General features: G+C 42.1%; 1 protein-coding gene across 1 annotated transcript in view; it reads right to left on the bottom strand.

Annotated features, from left to right (window-relative positions):
• Positions 1 to 215: 215 nt before the first annotated feature.
• Positions 216 to 20,882, bottom strand: part of nrxn3b (neurexin 3b) — a 302,450-nt gene continuing 281,783 nt past the window's right edge. Inside the window, exons 22-23 of the mRNA XM_030047060.1 lie at positions 13,652 to 13,730; positions 216 to 3,233 (exon numbers count right to left, since the gene is read on the bottom strand). Of these exons, the coding sequence (XP_029902920.1) occupies positions 2,242 to 3,233; positions 13,652 to 13,730 (1,071 nt within the window). The 3' untranslated portion in view covers positions 216 to 2,241. The remainder of the gene's footprint in view (positions 3,234 to 13,651; positions 13,731 to 20,882) is intronic.

Raw genomic sequence — 20,882 nt, forward strand, 5'->3', positions numbered from 1 at the left:
AATGATACCACTTTTAGGTATAAAAGGAAATCACTGAAGTGATAGCAAATGGATGAAAAATTGTGGCTCAGTGAATAGTCGTATGACTGGAGTTCAGAAAAGGTGGTGCTCTATCTCCTGCAAAATCTTCTCTCTTCGACACGAGCGTCTTTCACATGTTCACACTAGAAATATGGATTATGTGCGACAGCCATCCACAATCTAACGTTGAAAAATTTGGGAACAACATTTTATTTCTGGGAACTGTTTGGAGTCAAAGGAGCATAAGACAGTAATTAACAAGTTGAAAAGCCAAGTACCAACACAAAAAATCAAAGTGAACATACACACTGACCAGTCTGCATGAAAATGAATGAAAACTGAATGAACTTTAGCAATAAATAATAATTTTTTTAAAAAAAAAGAACAACATTGCCAGAAGAAAATGTCATAAAAATGAGAGACTTGAAATTAAGCTACACAATAACAGAAAAGAAAAAATCAAATGCAAAAAAGAAGAGCTGGACAGACAGGAACAGAGACATCACAGTATAAAAAAAAGCAAGAGGGAAAAAAACACCTTTAAGTCAGTAAGGTGGCAGCAATAGGTCTCCAAATCCAACACAATCTTTCTTTATTCTCTTAATCTTTTTTTTTTTTTTTTTTAAATCTCCAATAAAAAAATAAATAACATGAAAGTAATTTCATAATAAGGACAAGTCCCTAATACAAGATCTGGGGAAGGTGTTTTCTATTTGATTGACAGCTTCCAGTGGTCAAATATTCATGCGACTTAGAGAAACACCATCCAGAGAGACTAGAATTCTAATCTAACAACATTTGCTCCCCCGCCGAAACAAAATATTCCTGTGCACATCACTTTATCTCCAGGCTTTCCTGGCAGAAAAAAAAACAAGATTTGATTTTTGTCATGTTAGTACACCAATAAAACCAAATCAAATGGTCTGTCTATACAGTAAGAGTACTAAAAAAAATCAAAAGAAACTAGAATTTTATGTACAATATTGACCTGCAAAGTACAACGGCTATGATGTAATAAAATATGTAAACATATTTGCTGTTTTTGACACAGTTGACTGTGACAACAGATAGAATCACACTTGTTCACACTGGAATAAGTCTTTAGCCTCGTCTTGTTTTTTTGTTTTTCTGCTTTTTTGTTTTTTTTTAGACTGCAACAATCCATCTCTGCAAGACACATTATGATAATGCATTTGCCACAGCATGTCCTGAAATGTAAAGAAAATTGGACAAAAAATGTAATAAATGGCCAAACTACTGGTCTATGGAAAAACAGCAACAAAAAGAAGGGGAAATGCTATCAGAGATTTAAAATTCAAAGAAATAACAATGCAGCATTTTGCCTGGTGGTTCCACTCTTGCACGCTTGAACACCATCTAGAATTTGGATGTCATGCATAGCAGTCCAATCCTTAGCTGAGACCGGGGGCGGGAGGGGTTGGGGCTGGGAGGAAATATTGAGATACATTGCTCTATCACTTGCTGCTGAGCATTTAGTGAACACTGCCTAGTCAACCCTGACTGAATATCATCCCTCTAATAAAGCACTGGGCCAAAAATAAATAAATAAATAAATAAATAACTTAATGCATAAATAAATAGAATTAAAAAAAAAATCAAAAAATCAAAGACACCTTGAAGTATACATATACCTTACCTCATATCGCATCCATGAAAGTTACATTTAATGAAACCGTTTTTTAATGCAAAAATTAGGTTTTGACCTCCAACTTCCCCGACAATCATTGTTTCTTCAGGTCCCTCACTTACACAGATGCCAGCACCACGTCACATACACCTCACATGCATGCTCAGAATGGCCGAAATGACAGTGATCGTATTTTACAGGGTTACAATGGACAAGGTCATTAGAACTCCAAGGATTACACACCTCTAACAGTCACTTGGGATAGTGTGTATGTAAGAGTGATGTTATCTTACACTGCCAAAATGTCTCCAGCAGGGACTCCGTGAAAAGGTCTTTGTCGAGTCCCGATGAAGTTGTACTGCATTGTCTCTCCGTAATGCTTACCATAGTAAGTGTGCTTCCATAAGCCGTAGTTTGTTGAAAATGTTTCAATGACTCAGTATATCTTGAGTTCTCAAGAGAATTCTTCCTTTTTAAATCACAGTTGCCAATATGGTACTGTCAAAATGTTTATATCTTTGTTCCAAACAGTTTTATCTTTTTTATATGTTGGGAAATGATTTTTTTGTTCTCTATACATAATATTCCTTGTCCTTGTCTTTCGGTCTCTTGCTACTGGCGCTGCCTTTGGCACTGCCGCTGGGTGTTTTATCCTTCACCACAGCGCCATTGGTTTGCGCCGAGTTGCTGATGTAGTTGCGCGTCTCGTCCACTTGGTAGGAACCTTCGTCCCTGTTCCTGTACTTGTACATGGCGTAGAGGAGGATGAGGATGCAGAGGGCGGCGGCTGAAACAATGCCCACTACCATACCTGTGGTACTACTGGACTCCCGGATCACCTCTGAGGCCCCCGGGGGCACCCGCCGCACCACGCCGGGCACGGTGGGCAAGGCGGCGGGCACCGTGCGCAGCATGGGCGAGGTGATGAGGGGGCCCCGCGGTTTGGTGCCGTCCAGATCGAAGGACGTGGGTAGGGGTAGCAGGACTATGTCCGGCTGCGGGGGTTTGACCTCGCGGTTGTCCATTTTCCCGGCGGGCAGCTTGGGCGGCGTGTCCGAGGGGACTGCCGCCGGCGGCGTGCCCCGGAGGTCGGGCAGAGGCGGGGTGGGTGTAGTCCTACCCGCCTCAGAGGCTTTGCTAGGCCTCAAGTCCTTGGCCTCCCACTTGGGCGCGAGGGCTTTGTAGCCACCTTCATAGGCCGATGTGGTCAAGATCTTATCTGTTACCAGGGAGAAGGTGGTGTAAAAATCTTCATCGTCAGTCGGGGGCAGGCTAGAGTCGAAAGCTTCGCCAGAGCCAAACCCCGAAATCACCATGCCATCATCATCATCATCATCACCATCATCACCACCATCACCATCACCATCATCACAATCATCGCTGCCTCGGTCCGACAAGCAAGGTACCCCCGCCTCAGTGGCCATGGCCAAGGATTCTTTGGTGGTCTCAATAATGGTGAGGACAGGGCGGAGGGTTGGGGGGAGGGGGATGAAGGGAGAACGGGTGGATACAGAAGGGATGTCTATGGGGTCCTCGACTAGCACGGGGATGACTAGCTCCCCTCCTGGAAAGCAAAACAGAGAAACAAACACCAGTCAGAGGCCAGAAGTAATTCCACAAAACACCAACAGAACCGGTAACCAAAAAACATAAAAAGCAAAGCTTAACATAGGGAAGAAATCATATGAAGATAAACAAAGAAATAAAGAACAGAAAATACTGTACCAGTGCAAAATCAATGAAACCCAGAACCAAACAAGACCCAAACTGAAAGAAAACAACAGCCATAAATAAAGTATACAATGCATCAAAAGGCTTTGAGGGATGCACAAGGGTGAGCCACATAAAACTGACATGACTCCATAAAATTAACTCCTGATGATTCTTGAAGTTGTCAGATAGCATTGCGCTTTAACTTTTACACTGCACTATAAACTAGCACTATAAAATCATCATTCATTAGGATTGTGTATGAAAAATATGCATTATGTGTTTATGGAATATAATTTGTGGGCCCATACATAGCTCTATCTGATGATGCTAAATATCATATTTTTACCACATAAAGAACTTCTTCAGACTTTTAAAAGGCTTGTTTCATTTATCTTAAAACTTTTAGTCCACCAAAAAAGCAAAAGCACAGGCATATGGGTTATTGGGGAGGAAAAAAAATAAGCTGAAGGTATTAGCATTTGTTTGCAATTCAAGTGCAAACCAGTGGAGCTGAAAGTCACTTCCCTCAAAAATAAGATTTATTTCCTATAGCTAACTAAGTTTGAAATGAGAGACTGTTTGGAAGGAGCTGCGTCTGCTTGCTCAGAGAAGTGGGTTTTTTAAGCCCGCTGACCTGCACAAGTTAACAAAATGCTAACAACTTCAGCATTCCATATAACCGAAAAACTAAATTAAACAAAATGGGGGAGGAACAATAACAACTGTCACAAGTGCATTTTTGATGGATTAAAAGAACTCCAAAGTCATAATGAATAACACAGGCCTCTTAAAAACCTGAACTGCCCTTTATGCCTAGCAGAGGATCATGCATAGTTCTGCAAAGATGCAAGAAAACTCTACAGGTAAAAGTCTACGTTTCCACTTGTAAGTTGTGCTTATAAAAAGATGAGGGACATTTCCTTTCCTCCACTACTCAGCATTAGTCGGCTCCCCTATTTGCCCTAGCCTCTTGCCTTTTGACCCCTATACAGTTACCACAATGGCACAAAGTCACCTGGCAGTTCAATGACACCTGAATGTCTGCTGATGTTTTACTGCAATACCAACCCACATCCTTGTTATACTAGATTGTGCGCTCGTGCTATATTTAAATACATCCATACATCCATCTGTTTACAATGCATCCTCTTCAGAACAGTTGATACGAGATGTTTATTGGCTAAACCTTGTGTTTCGCTAGCGGCTAAACAAAGTGAGAAACATTCAGATGTCTGTTGAATCTGCTTATCCTCTTGCCAAAGTGGCTTGTTTGTACACTGCAAAGGCTCACAAACAGGGCACTATAAAGAGATGCAAACCTCTTGTAACAATACTGAAAATAAAATAAAAAACAGAAATCAAGGAAAAGAAAAAAAAAATAATAATAAAGGCAATGCAAAACCAGTTCAGAGTTAGAGCAAACATTGTAAAACATTCACAAAGTAAAGCCACAGAGCTATCCAGAAAGGGATTAGTAAGTAAGTATAGAAACAGATAAAAACAAAGTCAGCTTGGAAAATGATAAAAGCCTACAAAAACAGTTTTCAAAAGGAAGAAAGCATACCACCAATTTTGTCAACTTACATCAACAAATTGCCCGCATGATTTTGGCAGGAAGAAAAAAATTTACAAAAGAAAGTTGTGTAAGAATGCCTTTGGAGAAGTTAGGTTAGTTTCTTTTTTTTTAACAATTTCTGATTAATTATTATTTATTTCTCTTTTTTAGACAGGATGGTACAGGGAGGCAACAACACATACATCCACACATCATGACATGAAAAATAATCTTCACCATTCTGTTCAGGATATAATTTTTTTTTTTAAACTTTTTTTTTTTGTTCTTTTGATAGTCATTTTGTTTTGTATAAAAAAGAAAACTGTACATCTATAAGTCTTGTTTTGACAGATAAGCTCCTTTAAAGTCTCTCCATAAATATCTATAGCCTGATTAGGTTATTCTTTTTCATTTTTGCTCGACTTTAACTTGTTCATTAATTATGAACGAATGGATGGCTGTACATATCTTAGAATCTCTACGTAAAGGGTTTGGGAGGAGGGAGTGTGAAACAGGGTGGGACCTATGAACATACTAGGAAGGAAATGACATAGATGGGGGTGAACGTGTACATCAGTTGCCATGTCCATGTAAAGGCGGCACGAAGCGGTCGGGCGGCATTAGAGCTTTTGGCTGTAAGGAAGGGATGGGGATATACAAACAATGAGCATATACATGCCCATCTACAAAAGAGAACAGCACTCTCAACACTGACAGTTTTACAAACCCTAAGCTGCAACTTCTTTGCCATGCATAATTTAATCGACTCATTCATTAAATCCAAATTTAAATCAGAGAGAGCTATCAAATACCAGGATACTCTAATAGATCAGCGTAGTACAGTTTGGAAAAATAAAAAATAACAAAATTCACAGATAGTGGTGAGGGTCTATTTTGGAGGCATCTTCTCTTTTTTCTCTATGAGGCCTTGAATCTTAAATTCCAAATACGGCTGCAGTGTTCGATATCCAATCTTAAAAGCCTTCTGTAGCTGATGAATTCATAATTAATTCATAGAGAAAAGAGGAAGCTCAGAACTAATTTGGAAAAGAAAAGTCAGCAAACATTAGCAATAGTGATTCTTAGCAAATTACCAGTTAAACTTTGAACATTTGTCAGAAATAAACATAGATATACACATATATGTGTATTAACATATATGTACAAAGACAAAGATAAAACAAAGTGGCAAGCAAGAAAGAAAGGCATTAATTTTCTCACACACTATCAAAGATGAACAACCAGAGAGCACACACTGAGGCAGACAAAGAGAGGGGGGACAGTTCATAGGCAAAATGTCACCACCTTCATTTAACTAATAATAAACAATTATTATTAGTTATCTTTCATGAATTACGTTTCTCTTGTTAGTAATTTAAAACACAGGACAGGGCGTGCAGTCTGGATGTACGTCAGAGAAAGAAGAGAGGTAAATTAGACATGTTTTCCTTTTTAATTTTTAGTTTTACCTTAAGAAGTTGGGTTAACGCATGCTTAAGTAAGTTGCATTTAGGGAGAGTAATATACAATAACAATACAGCAAGCTGGGGTCAGGTGGGGTAAGGGGTTTTAGAGGGGTTAAAGGTCAGTACAAGGTCACTGCCACCAAGGGCTGTGGGATATTGTCTCAGGCAAAGAAACCATTCATCAGCACTTAACAGGGAGAGGTGCACCATGGGTGATATATAACCAACATTATGTGGCATTTAGTCCCACCGCTTTTGCTAATTAATCAAGGGGGAAAGTAGACTGATAATTAATGGGCTACTTTTAGTAAATGTTTAGATGCTTTATGTTAATGTGCATAACCAACAGCCTTCGCTTGACAGATAAACACAGTGTTGGGAAGGATTTCCACAAGAGGGCACAAGGTGGCAAGTTTATTTATGCCTCTGGTGAATTTAGGGGGATGTGAGAGGCACATTTGTCTTCACATATGAAGTCTTGGTTCCTCGCCTTCAGGCTGGATACAGAAATCTCATTCATTAAGCGAAACCCGCTGTCTGTCCTCACCGTGTGTGTGCGTGTGTGTGTGAGAGAGAGAGAGCATCGGTTAGAATGGATCTTAAGCATGACGAAAGCATTATGGAGACGATACAGCATCTGTTTACACTGCGCTTACTGATTACTATCAACATCTGCATGTTTAATGAGAATTTTATGAATGCTTAACAAAGCGCCGGACTGGCATGTGCTTCTGTGTGTGACATGAGATCGAACAAATCTCTGCCATATTGTGCACTGCAAAAAACAAATAAATAAATAAAACTTGGCATGTGTCTCATGTGGTCAAGTCATGTGGTCTCATATTGAGACGAAAAATCTTTTTCTCTTATAACAATGAAAAAATCTTCCAGTGTGATGAGATAATCCTTCTTGTTTCCAGTGCTAATCAACTTTTTTCCAATAATTTTCTTGATTCAAGCCTTATTTTTGTAATATTTGTTGGCTGATCTGCCTTATTCTGCCCTGACTTTTAACATATTTAGAACAAAAAAAAATCTGAAACAAGTCAAACTATACTGGACACGTGGGATTATCTCAGCCCACTGGCATTTTTATCACTTGTCAACAGAATAATGGAGATGTTAAGGTGTTAAGACTGAATATGAGACTAAATGGCTTATTATGATTGAAAACTTTTTGCAGTGTGATACTGGGCCCTCCTTTCCACTCCCAATACCTGTTCCAGTAGTGTAGCTGTGATAATGTTTCAATCAGGGCACTAAACTCCTTGCCCTCTTAAATAAACAATAACAGCTCAGAGTAAGTCATTTCATCCAACGCTGTATTTATCTCGCTCTGCCCCTTGTTGTCTTGGCCTTGTTTGCATCCCCTCACTCCATTCAAACAGCTTTTGGCAACTGTTAGCTTTACGCTATATCAACAGAACCACTGGATGGGAAGGAACCGTTGCAATAAGGGTCTCCAGAAAAGCCAATGCAGAGGACCTTGATGTTTTAGTAAACACTTTAATCCTGTGTAAGCTCCTGCTGAAGCGCTGCACATCTCGCTGCATTTCTGAACCAGACAAACACTGCGCTTTCTAATGGGTTTGCTTAACGAGATTGCGTTTGTTTTCTGCACTTGTGTCAAGATGGATGGGGATTTTGTTCTAAGCCTCTTCCTGTTTTGCAAATAATTCTCCACTCCACTAGACCTACAGGGAAGTTAGTGTTTTCTTCTTTTTTTTCCCCTTCTTCCAAGCAGATGTGAGTTGGAAGGGCTTCAGATTAAAACTGTTTTACCCCCCAGCGTTTTCTGACGCGTCTTTACATCAGCGAGATATTCTGGTAACCTCAGAGTTGATTGGAAACAAGACCTCCAGTATCACCATCCGTTTTTTTTTTTTTTTTTCTTTTTTTGCTGCTCAAAAAACAAGAGGGTAAAACCAAACTCAAATGTGTGGCTGCTCCCCCTTTTCATCATTTCATGCTACAAAGACACACACTGACTGCTGCGGAATGCTTGCGCCAGCCTTTGAAGAGGAATTAAGAAAATAAAGTTACAAATAACTGGCCAATTGACTGAGTGACTGACTACCTCAGCAGCTTGGAGGCTAGAGATGCAGAAATCTCAGAGCAGCAGTTTCCCTTGACTTTCCTCTCCTCCCTTTCTCCTTTTCCCTCTCTTCTCTTTCCTGGACTGATCCCCGTGTCCATCCAACGTTTGCTGAGGCTTCCGAATGGATTTGAATCCCATCGGTGTGTCAGGGATTTGACGGTCCCACGCCATAAAAGGGGAAAGCCAGCACACCAGCACCAACCATGGATGAACTGAGTCAATGGGATTTCGACGCTGAAAATTGTGGGTGAGTCAGTGGTTTGGGGCCCTGAAATCCCATTGTGACTGCATGTATTGTGCCCAGAAACCTGCTGTAGCAGATTCATTCACCTCTACCCACTACAGTTAGGGAGCTGATTACCAGAGAGGCAGCAACACACAGATTCTCAGTATGGATGCAGTTAAAGGGACATGCCAGGGATTATACTGGTGCGCTGTGCAATGGCTGAGCCCCTGAGCAACATGTACCGTAAAAAGCTGAGCACTCCACCCTGCTGCGAAATTATCTTATCTTGCTTGTGCACACCCCAGCCAAGAGAGGTTTGACTTTTCACCGATGGACATTCATCTCCTTATTAAAAGTTTAATGATGTTAAGTTAACAGCTCTGGTGAGCTGCAGAGAGGTCGGCTGTGGGTGGAATTGCCAACCACCTTTGACAGGAGGAAGAGTCCTCCAGCGCCGGTGTCCCTAAGCTATGGTGCATGGCAGATAGCTCTTAATCCGTCATCATGCGGCTGGGTGCACTCTGGCGTATTAAATTGGCGTCTTCAGAAGGCGTGGCGAGTTGCCCCTGTCAGCCGGTCGATTTGCTGAACGGCCATTAGGCTGCACCTCTGTGCTCAGCGGACATGTGTCAGCTGAATAACCTTTAAACTGATCTGAGGCCTGTGTTTAAGTGACAGCCGACCCGATGGGGCCTGACGGAAGCCAGAGCCGCCGCCACAAGGAAACCCAGTGATCCATCCGTATCATACTTCATTCTGTATCCCACACATGTCTGGGGCCCTGCATATACAGCGATGGAGAAATCACTGAACATTACATCAATGCCTCCAATCTCACGCCGCCTCGTGCCGCAGATTCCCCTCGTCTCCTACCCGAGGCCAAAGTATTTAAGAGGCATCTAGAAATATGTTAGATCTGTGCTCCTTTTCATCAAAAGCTGATAGGGTAATGGTGCATGCAGCAGCATTTATGGCCTATTTACAGAATACGCCAAATCTTTTTACATTTTATTGGGCTGTCAACATTACAGTGTAACAGTCCCTTTCTTTGCAGAGATTTGTGAATATTACAAGTGTTATTGAAGCCATTATGAAAATAATTTCTGTACCACAAACTCTGCAGTGTGCTGTGCAGCAAGGGCCATTGCAGAAGTCTCCAGTTTATGTATTTATCCCATATTATTACTGCAGGCTCCTCTCACTTGAATGTAACAGTGGAAACAATAAGTACACTGTTACATGAACAGGAATAACCTGGTGAATGAGTGACCGGGTTATTCCTGTTAAGTTCTGATAACTTGTATGTGCCAACAATGTACTTGCAGCAGGTTTTGTACTTATAGTTATATCATGTAGGATTTTAATAAATTATGCATGTGGGTGCATGTGTGAATTAAATGTCCAGATTTGCACGCATGGATTTATGAAAATCATTTGTGTCAATCAGTACACTATAATAACAAATGCGTCACCGAAATGCTATCATTACACAGTAATGACAAGCCGCAAGAGTTAATCACTGTGAAATTATATCAGTAATTGGTTTGATCTTTGCTGTTCTCCAAAGTGAGCAATCTGTTATGCTTCAGCAGTGGTGGGTACAGTATTTCCAGGTGTTATTTTTAATTTTTTTTCCTTACTGGTTGTTGTGGTAAGATTTCAGTCATCCAACTTGAGGCATGTAGCAAAACACGCTTTTATTCCCTGTTTAACCAACACTTGAGATTGATTGGAATTGCCAACAGAATTGCTCTGCACACTTCTTACTTGCTCTCTTGTGGAACTCACGTGGGATCAAGGGTACAGGTAAGGTTCAACACTTTTAAACCGGCATATGGACGACACGATCACGGGACAACCACGTACAGCAGACAGGACAGGCTGTTTGGCAGACACAGACTGAGCACCGACACAGACAACAGGCACAAACACAAACACGAGACGCCTCAGAGGGAGGAGCTGCCATAGGGGACAGCGGTGGAACGCATCCACCGCTGTAGCCCGCGCACTACACATACTGTCAGCCAGCTGGGGGTTAGCCTGAGACGTATGGGTGGAGAGGAAGCACACAAAATGGATGCCAATCATATCCATGCAGAAGCGGGGTAGTGGGCGAGAGGATTATTGCGGTCTGGCACATTAGTTAGTCTAAACAGCTGCAGTACAATCCAGTACAATACGCATGCCACAAATGCCTTCTACTTGGAGCAACAGATAGAATAGAAAAACAGATATACTTTGTGGCAATAAAAGTCTTTTTATGCCATCTGCATTCAAAACAGACATGTATATGCAGAAAGGCTAAAAGAAAGAAGGTGGGTGGGTTGGGGTGGGGTGGGAAGGAAAGGAGGTTGGGAGGGCAACATTTGGAGGGGGAGACAGGGAGTCATTCTTTCACACACAACTTTCTTGAGACAGAATGGGGTTGCCTGCACAAGGCCAAAAAAAGGATGATGGCAAGAAAAGATTTTGTTGCCGTTCATTTCCCTATGTTGTATCGAAAATGGGGGATGTTTCTTTAGAAGCCATATGGCACAAAAAAATAAACACAAAGTAGATGAGGAGGAGAACTTTGAATTTTCCAACCACCAAAAGTTCATGCGGCACAAGATGAGGCAAAAACGGGAGGAGCGGCTCTATCCTTGCTTGGAGGATGGACGACGGATGATGAGGACACCAAAGAAAAACAACAACAACAAAAAAAAAAAAAAGGGAAAAAAAAAAAAACAGGCTTCCCACCCGCACTTCCCTCCCTCCACCCCCCTCCTCCCCAAAGCAAAGAAAAGAAGCGAAACTAAAATAATAAGCAACCCAACAAACTGGGTCCAAATCGATACAGAGGAGAGATGTTCATATGTGCATCACAAGAGAAAACAAAACCAAAAAGGCAACAGAAGAGAAATCATAACCAAACAAACATCATGTCATGCAACTGTTCATACGACTGGAAGCAGGGCGAGGAATGAGGATATGAATTTCTGTGTCCACATGGTGAAATGTATGTATGACTGTGTATGACTACATATGTTGCCACTATATGAGGGGAGGGTACCATGTTTTCTTCAGTAAAAACTTAAACTACACTTACTTGCACTTTCACTTTTGAGAATACTTGGGTTTGAGGTTTTGATGGTGTGAAATAAGTAAAAAAAAAAAAAAAAAAACCCTGTGAGCTGTAAAATTTGTCCATTCAGTTTCAATAATCTCTGACTTAAGAGAGGCACTGGCAACTCATGCTTACAGATAAAGAAGTTGAACCTAAATACTGCATGGAGACGCCGAGAAAATGACTTTTTCTGCACATCAAAAAAGCCATGAATACTAGGAGCATTTTCCAGGAAACAAATGCCAATGCCGTGTGATAAGACTTCAAAGTAAACGAGTGCCTTTCACAGATTGAAAAATGGCAAAAACGAAAAGCTGACTGATAGCTGAAAATCTCCCGGACATATACTAAGATGCCTAATTCTGAAGAGGAAATAAATAAATGAATGGTTATCTATTGTTATCTGGGAGCTGAGCTAATGCAGTGAAAGGGCAGTGCATTGCATTCAACTTGGGCGCAGTTAAATCTGCATTGTTAGGGCTTATTATTAGCCATGAAAAGTGGACATATGTTTGGTACTAAGCCGGGGCATATTTAGCCAGATTAATGCAGCATCAATTAGTCTGCTGTGATGGCATTTTGAAGGACAGTGCAGCAATCAAACTGCCTGAGCTGTTAATGATTTCCAGAACGCCTAAGGGGAGAAGTCCTTCACATACTGAGCCAGTTTCAGCTCACAGTCTCCTGGTTTACCCCCCATACCATCAGGATGCATGCCAACTGCTCATAGGCACAAGCCTGTCTGACAGCCGCATATTAAAACGTCTACAGCCGTCCAAACCCAAGTTGTCTCAAAAATAACCTTTCCATTTATATGTACTTTTTTTATTATTATTTTCAGCTCTGTTATGTGTTATTTTTCCAGCTGCTTTGCTAAATGACTATTATCACTTTGACCTGATGACAAAGTGATGTGTGTTTGTCTGTTTGTGAGAGTTTGTGTGTGTGTGTGTGTGTGTAAAGGGAGGAGGGAGGAGAGACGATGCGCACAGAAATTCGAGGATATCTGTTCTCTATTAGAATGTTTCAGGTAAGGCAAGCCTCCGACGAAGGAAACAGAGGTACAAACAAGAGAAGAAGAAGGAGGAGAAAGGGAGGAAGAGGCTCCGTTGCAGTTAGTCTGCTACATATCACAGTATCTATGCTGAAAGCATCTTTGTTCTCGAAAGAATCTCAAAATGTATCCTCTGTCAAAAAGAGACACACACACACGCACAGCAAGAGGAAATCAACCATGTACAGGACAGATACATTTTGAAGCATCAGTGCGGGCGACATGGGGCTTGATACAAATTTCGTACTTTGTTAAGTAAAGTTTTGCTCTCCACCGAATGCTGAGAGAACAAAATTAGTATCAACGCTTCACCATGTCTGCAGCCAGTGGCCCCATAGCTAAGTGTAACTTGTATTAGAGAGTAAAGTATAGGCTTTAACTACAGTCTAAGGCTATGCATGTACAGTAGCGGTCAGAAAAAAAGTAGTGACTATGTGATGTGTGCATTTACATACTTGCAGTTTAAGTTAAAATAGTGACTTTCTACAAAGGGCATGCCAAGGATATATAATTTTTCTTCTTACTGCTTTCATCCACCTCCAAAGTGCTCAGAGCTCTTTAAACTTTACATATAAACTGAGAACCCCTCATGCTAGTGTATATTTCTTCATAGTGGGTACTTTTAGGAAGGCTTTTGAAGTTACACTTGAAGCTCCCATGGGACATGATGCTTAGAGGAGAGGCTCCTCGGTAGCAAATCAAAGAAAGATAAGGAAAAAATAGACCAGGTTCTGTGCAAGCACAACTTGACACACCCATCCCACCTGCGTGACCGGAGTCGCATTCTTCCAGGTCCTCATCATCACTGGAGCACTCCGCTGATGAGACAATGTCGTCTGTCGTCTGGAAAGGGACACACACACACAAACGCACACGCACATGCAAGTGCATTCAAACGCACAACCAGAGAGGCAGACAGAATACATACATATACACAAATACACACACACATACACACACACACACACACACACACACACGCAAAAGAATGTCATGGTCAGAAGCAGTGCAGTATAATAAGTCCTCAACTGTAAACTTGCAGACATGCACTCAATTCAAGGATATCTCGGCGCGTACATGGACCTCTCCGGCTGTCCTTCGGCTTTCATATATCACTTTGAGTCAATCATATTTCACTGTGTTTATCATTCTTCGGTTTATGTGCTTTCCACCTCCACAGATAATTGTTTTCCTTCACCCTCCGCACCCGGTGCCTCCAGTTATTTACCACCCTACTCCGCCTCCATCGTCCACAATCAATGGCCCCACCAAGCCCTCACAGATCAACAACGTCCCGGGCTCTGATTTGTGCGGCGGTGCCGGTGGAGGGAGGGAGGGATGCATGGCGGGAGTTGGAGATGGAGGTTCTGGCTACACGCAGACTAGCAATGGATTATCTGCACCCTCCAGTATCCCACAATTGTGATTTATCCCTCCACCCCCCCTCACCCTTCCATCCCCCCATTTTTTTTTTTTTTTGGGTCGACCTATGGAGGACGGGAGGGGAGGTTGTATTTCAGCAGTGGTGCGCTGGGCAGCCAGCGTTTATTAGAACGGATCAGCGGGGCGATAAAATAAGCCCTGTCACCAAGCAGGGTTATGAAATCAGAGTGCTGATTGAGTTTTCCAGTCCTGGCCGAGGGTGCGGGGCTCTAAATATCATTGAGCTTGACAGACTAATGAAACGCGCCCCCGTGCTTGCGCTGCTGCTTTCAACGTGGTGCTGCTGCTGCTACCCCAGAGAAAGCTGTCTCGTCTTACCATATGCATACACACACACACACACACACACACACTCGCACAATCAAAGGGATGTACAATATGCATGCGTGCATATCAACCACAAATCTCCCAGTTAGAGTTGATATTTCTTTGAATATTCCTACTGTGTAGTGTGGTTAGGCGTGATTAGGCGTGCTCTGTTTATTTTATGTATCAGAACATTTGATAATGTGTTAATGTGTATGTGTGCAAGTGCACATAATGTACCGCATTATTTGTTCCAGCATGGGAAAGAAAAAAAAAAAAAAAAAAAAAAACAAGCAAGGGGGAGACTCTAAACTAAATTGCTGTAAAATATGGCCCCTTGGTAAATATGACATTATTTATTGAAGCCACATTATGAGCGTAAAAGTCTTGGGTATTGCTGAAAGAGGGTTATTGCTTGTTATTATGATAGCAGCAGATGTGGGAGGTAGGGACACAGAGATGAAAAAACCCACAGCCACTTCAAAGTCTGTTCCAGCAATTTCAGCCTTCGACCATCACATCACAGCCCAGCACAGAGTGAAACCACTGTCTTTCTCTTGTCCATTCATGGTGCATTTCTCTGCAGCTGATGCCCAGAGCATCTCAGCACAGAAAAAAATATTGATGCACCGGCCAACAGCGGCTGGTGGAATTATCTCTATTTTTTTTTTTTTTTTTTTTTTGGTCGAAAATTCCTGAATATCTGTTATCACAATTTTGCCAGCTCTACTGATTTTTCAAATTGAATAAAACTTTTGAACAATGGCTGGCCGCTTGGCAATCTGGTGAATCAAACAACAGCCATGCACCTGCAATTTGTCAGTGCTTGATAATTTCCAATCTTGCTTCCCCATATCTGCCTGTGATGGAGTGAATTGTTCTCGGTTTAGATATTGGAACACCTGAGGGGTTATCCAGGGCCAGTGGTTGTCACATGTTTTTCAATAATGTCCCCACGAGAAACGACGGTGCTGTGACTGGGGTAAAAAAAAGAAAAAAAAAAAGAGTGTGTGCTATGTGTGAAGAGGTGCCAGGCTAATCCGTGTAATAATGGTGGCATAGCATGGCTTTCAGCCCCCGAGGTAAGCTGCATACATTGCACACATACGGTTTGTAATCTCTGCGCTCCGTTTGACTTGACCCCACACAGAGCTCAAAACAGTGCACAGCACTGCAGACTGCTGTAACCAGAAAATCATTAAATACACCCTCTTGACCAAATCCATATTAAAAAGGAAGACTGGCTGCCTCAGCTCATGCATTGTAAAGGTTGCATTAAACTGGTATTTTGCAGAAGGCTACACTCGGTGTATTCACTCTCTGATTGAAAATCTTCAACAGAATCAGAGTAAGAGACCCTCTCATCTAACCGACTTTGATTCCACTCTGAGAAATTGAAGAGGGCTTTTGATGTGTGATGTCTGACATTTGTAGATCCACTAAATGCAGGGCCGATTCATTTTCATAAAATATGATGTATTTCTACCCGTCACAACAGTTCAGATTGAAGTGCTACTCATGGAGGGCTTAGAGTGCGGCTATTTTTTTCGCCTTTGGGCTAATGCAAAACCAATGAAGTGACACACAAAGCTCACAGCCTCCTCTCAGTTGACTAGAGACGTCGATAATAACATATGGCATGAGGCTAGATGCTGTAAATGCAAAGGGAACACATGGAGCGGAAAAGGCAGAGGCAGAGACTGCATGTGTGTGCAGTGAAGGGAGCCTACAGCAGGGCATAGCATAATGATGTGGTTGGCCAGCGGGACTACAAAAACTGATTTCACAGCTGGGGAAATCCAATTCTCTGTCTAAATCTCCATAACATAGAATGGGATATATTTTGGCAGCAAAGTGATTTCTTTTTTGGTGCAATTATTCTCAACAAATGGTCTCATCTTCATTTTTAAGAGAGTCTGGGTGGTGGGATTTACAGGGTGGCTTGTTGTGTGTGTGTGGGCGGGCTCTTTGTGTTTGCATGTATGGGGTGTGTTGTGTGTGTGTGTGTGTGTGCGAGTGAGTGTGCGCATGCCATCGTCATCCTGTGTGTGAAAAAAGAATGCATGACATGGACTATGATTTGGGTACACAAAAACTCATGGGTTATGCATCACGCCTGATTATCCTGATTACCTTTGCTTTCAGCTGATGCTCAAATCCCTAACTCTACAAACACCAGAGCCAAATCAATAGCCAGACTTCATTAAAACAGCATTTAACTCTGACCACATCAACTAAAAGGATCACCCAAGAGATCAATAAAGATAGACAGCCTCTTTAAGAGATGGGCCTCAAAATAGACACCTTTTAGTTTCCAAACTGATGCCACTGACACAAGCAAAATGGAGAATGTGAGAGATGCCGGCCTCCCTCTGTCTCTGTACTATTTTATCAGGAACGCTGAAGTGACTGCTGTGATTCAGCCGGCAGCAATTCAGAGGCCATTATCAGCTGAAGCTTGCAATTACCACAGCTACTGCAAGGAGCGCGACTAGACCACCAAGCAGGCTTGACCTCAGAGTGAACCATAATATTTAATATTATAATTATTGAAAATGGTTGTGATTAACAAATAAAGTCTTACTGTAGAAGCCAGTTATTATAACTTTAAATTTATTTTATTTTATTTTATTTTATTTCATTTTGATTGCCTTCCCCTGGGTGTTCATGCAAAAACCGAAGAGACCCTAGAAATCACAAAGTACTAGAAAATGAAATAAGTGCAGTACATTGCAACATTTTTTTTTTTTAAATAAATATTTATATATACATTTTTTTTGTTTTACTAGATTTTTGCTACAGGCAGATACTGCTGCACGGCTGGACATATTTCTTCCACAATTAAGTGAAATCATCTGTTCTGTGTCTGCAAGCAACAGTTCTCACAGTTTTTAAGTTTTGACAGCACAAAACAGCCGTCGTGAAACAATGAGCAGACACGATGCATTATGTTCAGAACTGGGTGATTGCTGTTTGCTGTCTCTGATAGTTTTTAATTGCTGTGCAGAGCTACTGAGGCATTTTGTGAAACCAAGTGATTACAGCAACACAAATGCATTTACATTCTCTCCTCACACCTGCGCCTAATAATAAAAGCCTCGCTGCAAAGTGACTGAACTCTGGAGAGCTGCATACTAAAACATCACTACAAAGACTTGCCATTTGCGGCACAGGTCTTGCCGTTCCCCACACAAAACCTGTAGGCCTCTGTAGCCTTCACTGTTGAACTGAAATGAGAAATCACAGTGTGTCGTGTCAGCCAGCGGCAGGGAAGCACACCCCGAGTAAAATTATGACCTAAATTAAAGACTAAATTACAAAACTCCACAATGCCATATATCCACACCATTATGTTGAGGTCATCCTTCCAGGATCCAGCGTGTTTTCCTTTTCAAAACCACCTTATTTTAATGACCGTCCTTTTGTTAAAATGAAGCGTAATTTCTTGTAATTCTGTGCTATCAACCATTTCATAAGAGTCATTTTTTTTTTGAATAAGTGGACATTACATGTTAGAAATAAGCTATTAAATTACATGGTTTTAATAGTGAGGAAAAAAAACTGCTGCTTCGAAGGTTGTACCTACTGCATATTCTGCTGAGTGTGACTGTGATTTGATCGGTCACATCAAGGCAGTGGCTTCTGCTCAACATGGCCAAAAAAAGATACACAGCATTTGACCACTGTCTATAGTTTTCCCCAGGGTCGGTAAAAGCAGTGTAAAGGCTACAACATAGCTATGGCCCTCGGGTTATATTCATGACATGAAATATGAGCATGTCCAGTGCTGCATCCTAGAGCGGTGAAGGCAATCTTAACTGCTTACACACTGTACATTGAGTCATATTATGAAGGAAGAATGCGCCACACTCTAATCATAACAAACGACCTTCACATTTCCCTCCACCCGCAGGGCGAAGGAAGAGCTAGGAAAAAATACGGGAAGAGGCACACCATCATAGATCCATACTCCCACCCCGCTGCCATCAAACCCAATTTGTTTTATTTATAATGCCAGAGTGCCCAATAGCTAAAGATTTCTGTTTTAAAGTAAAGAGAAAAAAAATCACAAACAAATCAATTTTCCCTAAGCGCCTCATCCTGACCATCAGTTTCCATGGATATCCCGTGCAGATCAAATGGGTGATCCGGAGGCAAGGGTGCATCCACGACATGGAATTCAAAGCAAGTGCTTGTTCCCTAAGGTGATCCTTGGTCAGCTTGAACACCTTATTTATTTATTTATTTTTTCAAATGGTAGATGGAAATACATACAGAAGGCCGTTTCCCCGGCAACAAAATGACCTGGAAACTGCCAGAGGTCACAGAAAAACCCCACTCCATTCAGCCCCCGCTCCCTTTCTCCTCTCTCTGTCTCGCTCCTGTTGCTCCTCTCCACTGGCAAAGGAAGATAGTCATCTCTGTGGCGGAAGCTTGCCTTTCCACTGATAGCTGTCTGATGTTCACGTTATCATGTCCGATCTGGGCTTTGACAGGCCGACAAGAGAGAAGCTTGTATTACAAGGGGAATCAATGGCGCTAGGCCATATCCCTATCAATAGGCTGCCACAAGTCTTTTCACTCACATTCCCCCCTCAGTGACAGATGAGATGGTTTATCAGAAATAAAGAAATGAGGACAAGGGGATAGGGAAGGGGGAGGTGGGCCTGGAAATGGACTAGCAAATTAAAGCACATCGCCACTTGGTAACAAGTTCTTTGGCTTTACAGGCACTATGATAATGCTAATGTAACCTGGTTATGGTGCTTTATCTTCATTAGTAACATGGACGGTATGGTTGAAGGACACGAACACACACTCTAGCCGTGGAAGTCCAAGGGCTAGAAGTCCCACTGTTTACATTCTCCCTCAATGTAGTGGATAAATTACAACCAAATGAGCTCCAGAATCAACTTGCAGGGGCCAAAGCCATGCGCTAAGTGATTTCCCAGATCAAATATTGATATTTCAAATGAGCCCTCTCTTGGTGGTTTTTTTTTTAGCTTTCAGCTTTTTTTTTTTTTTTTTTTTTTTTTGCACAGCGGTGTCCTGGAGTCAGCAGATTTCTTTTCTCTCAGGTTTTACTGGGACGGAAAGATGGAAAAGGAGAGAGCGAGAGAGAGGTGTAAGAGAGAGAGAGAGAGAAATAGAGTGAGGAAAGAAGTGAGGAAACAGCTGGAAAGAAAAAAAAAAGAAGTGAAAATGCATTTAATTTGTTCACCATCACCCTAGAGTGGTGGTTTCAGAGGACCCAGCCATATGCCGAGTATTTCCTTCTCTCTCAAGGACCTGCCTTTGTACACAGAGCGGTACGGGTTGCTGGCTCACAGCAAACTCTAATTGCCCTGAGGCCATAGGCAGCCACTTTTCAAACAGGGTCATTCATCTTCCCATGGAAAAGGAAATGGTCTTTGGCCCTGATCTTTAATCACCCCCCTGCCGCAGTGCACAAGGTCATCAGGGAAGCCCAGTGACAAACACACTCAAAAACACACACCCGCACACACAAACACAAACATGCACACACAAAAGAATGACAGAAAGATTGGAGAAATGGGGGGGTGGGAATGGGGGGGTGGGTGAGAAGCAGGTAGAGTGGAACATGTGGGTGAGCGAACAGGAGATGGAGAGAAAACTCTCTTCTCTCTACCTTCTCCAAAGCCTCCTCAGGTAAAACTGGAGCGCCAATTACCGGGCTGAGTGTGGAGAGCCCGGTTTATGTTACCGTTTGTGGTTCTCCCTTCCCTTCAAAGAGGAAGTGAGGAATTCATGTGGATGCGGTGGGGAGCTGCACTGACAGCCATGACCAAAGAAGAGGTTGAGAGAAGATGAGAGTGGGAAGGGAGCGGGGAGAGGGGAGGGGAGCAAGACAGGAATAGAAAGGCCTCAGTTTTTACTAAGGAAGGTGATACACTGGCGATGTTTTCAGGTCACACAGACAGGGCTTTTTAGCAACAATACAGCAATGGTATTCCTGCTGGGAGGACAGAGGTATGGTAAACACCAACAGAGACCAAACCAGATACTTTACATATCCCAATTTTTGACTGGGTAGGATGAATGATAGTTTTTTACTAGGTTGTTAATTGTTGAGCTGATGGCACATGTGCAACACTCGTTGCTACAGCTTCTTTTATTCGATGAGGGCTTGCAACAAGACTCTTTTAGTGTATTTCTTTGAGCAACATATTTTTAAAATCCCCTCCTGACTGAAACTAACGAGAGTGGCTGCGTATGACACGTTGG

This window comes from Myripristis murdjan, chromosome 24 (genome assembly GCF_902150065.1).
Source record: "Myripristis murdjan chromosome 24, fMyrMur1.1, whole genome shotgun sequence".
Classification (NCBI taxonomy): domain Eukaryota; kingdom Metazoa; phylum Chordata; class Actinopteri; order Holocentriformes; family Holocentridae; genus Myripristis; species Myripristis murdjan.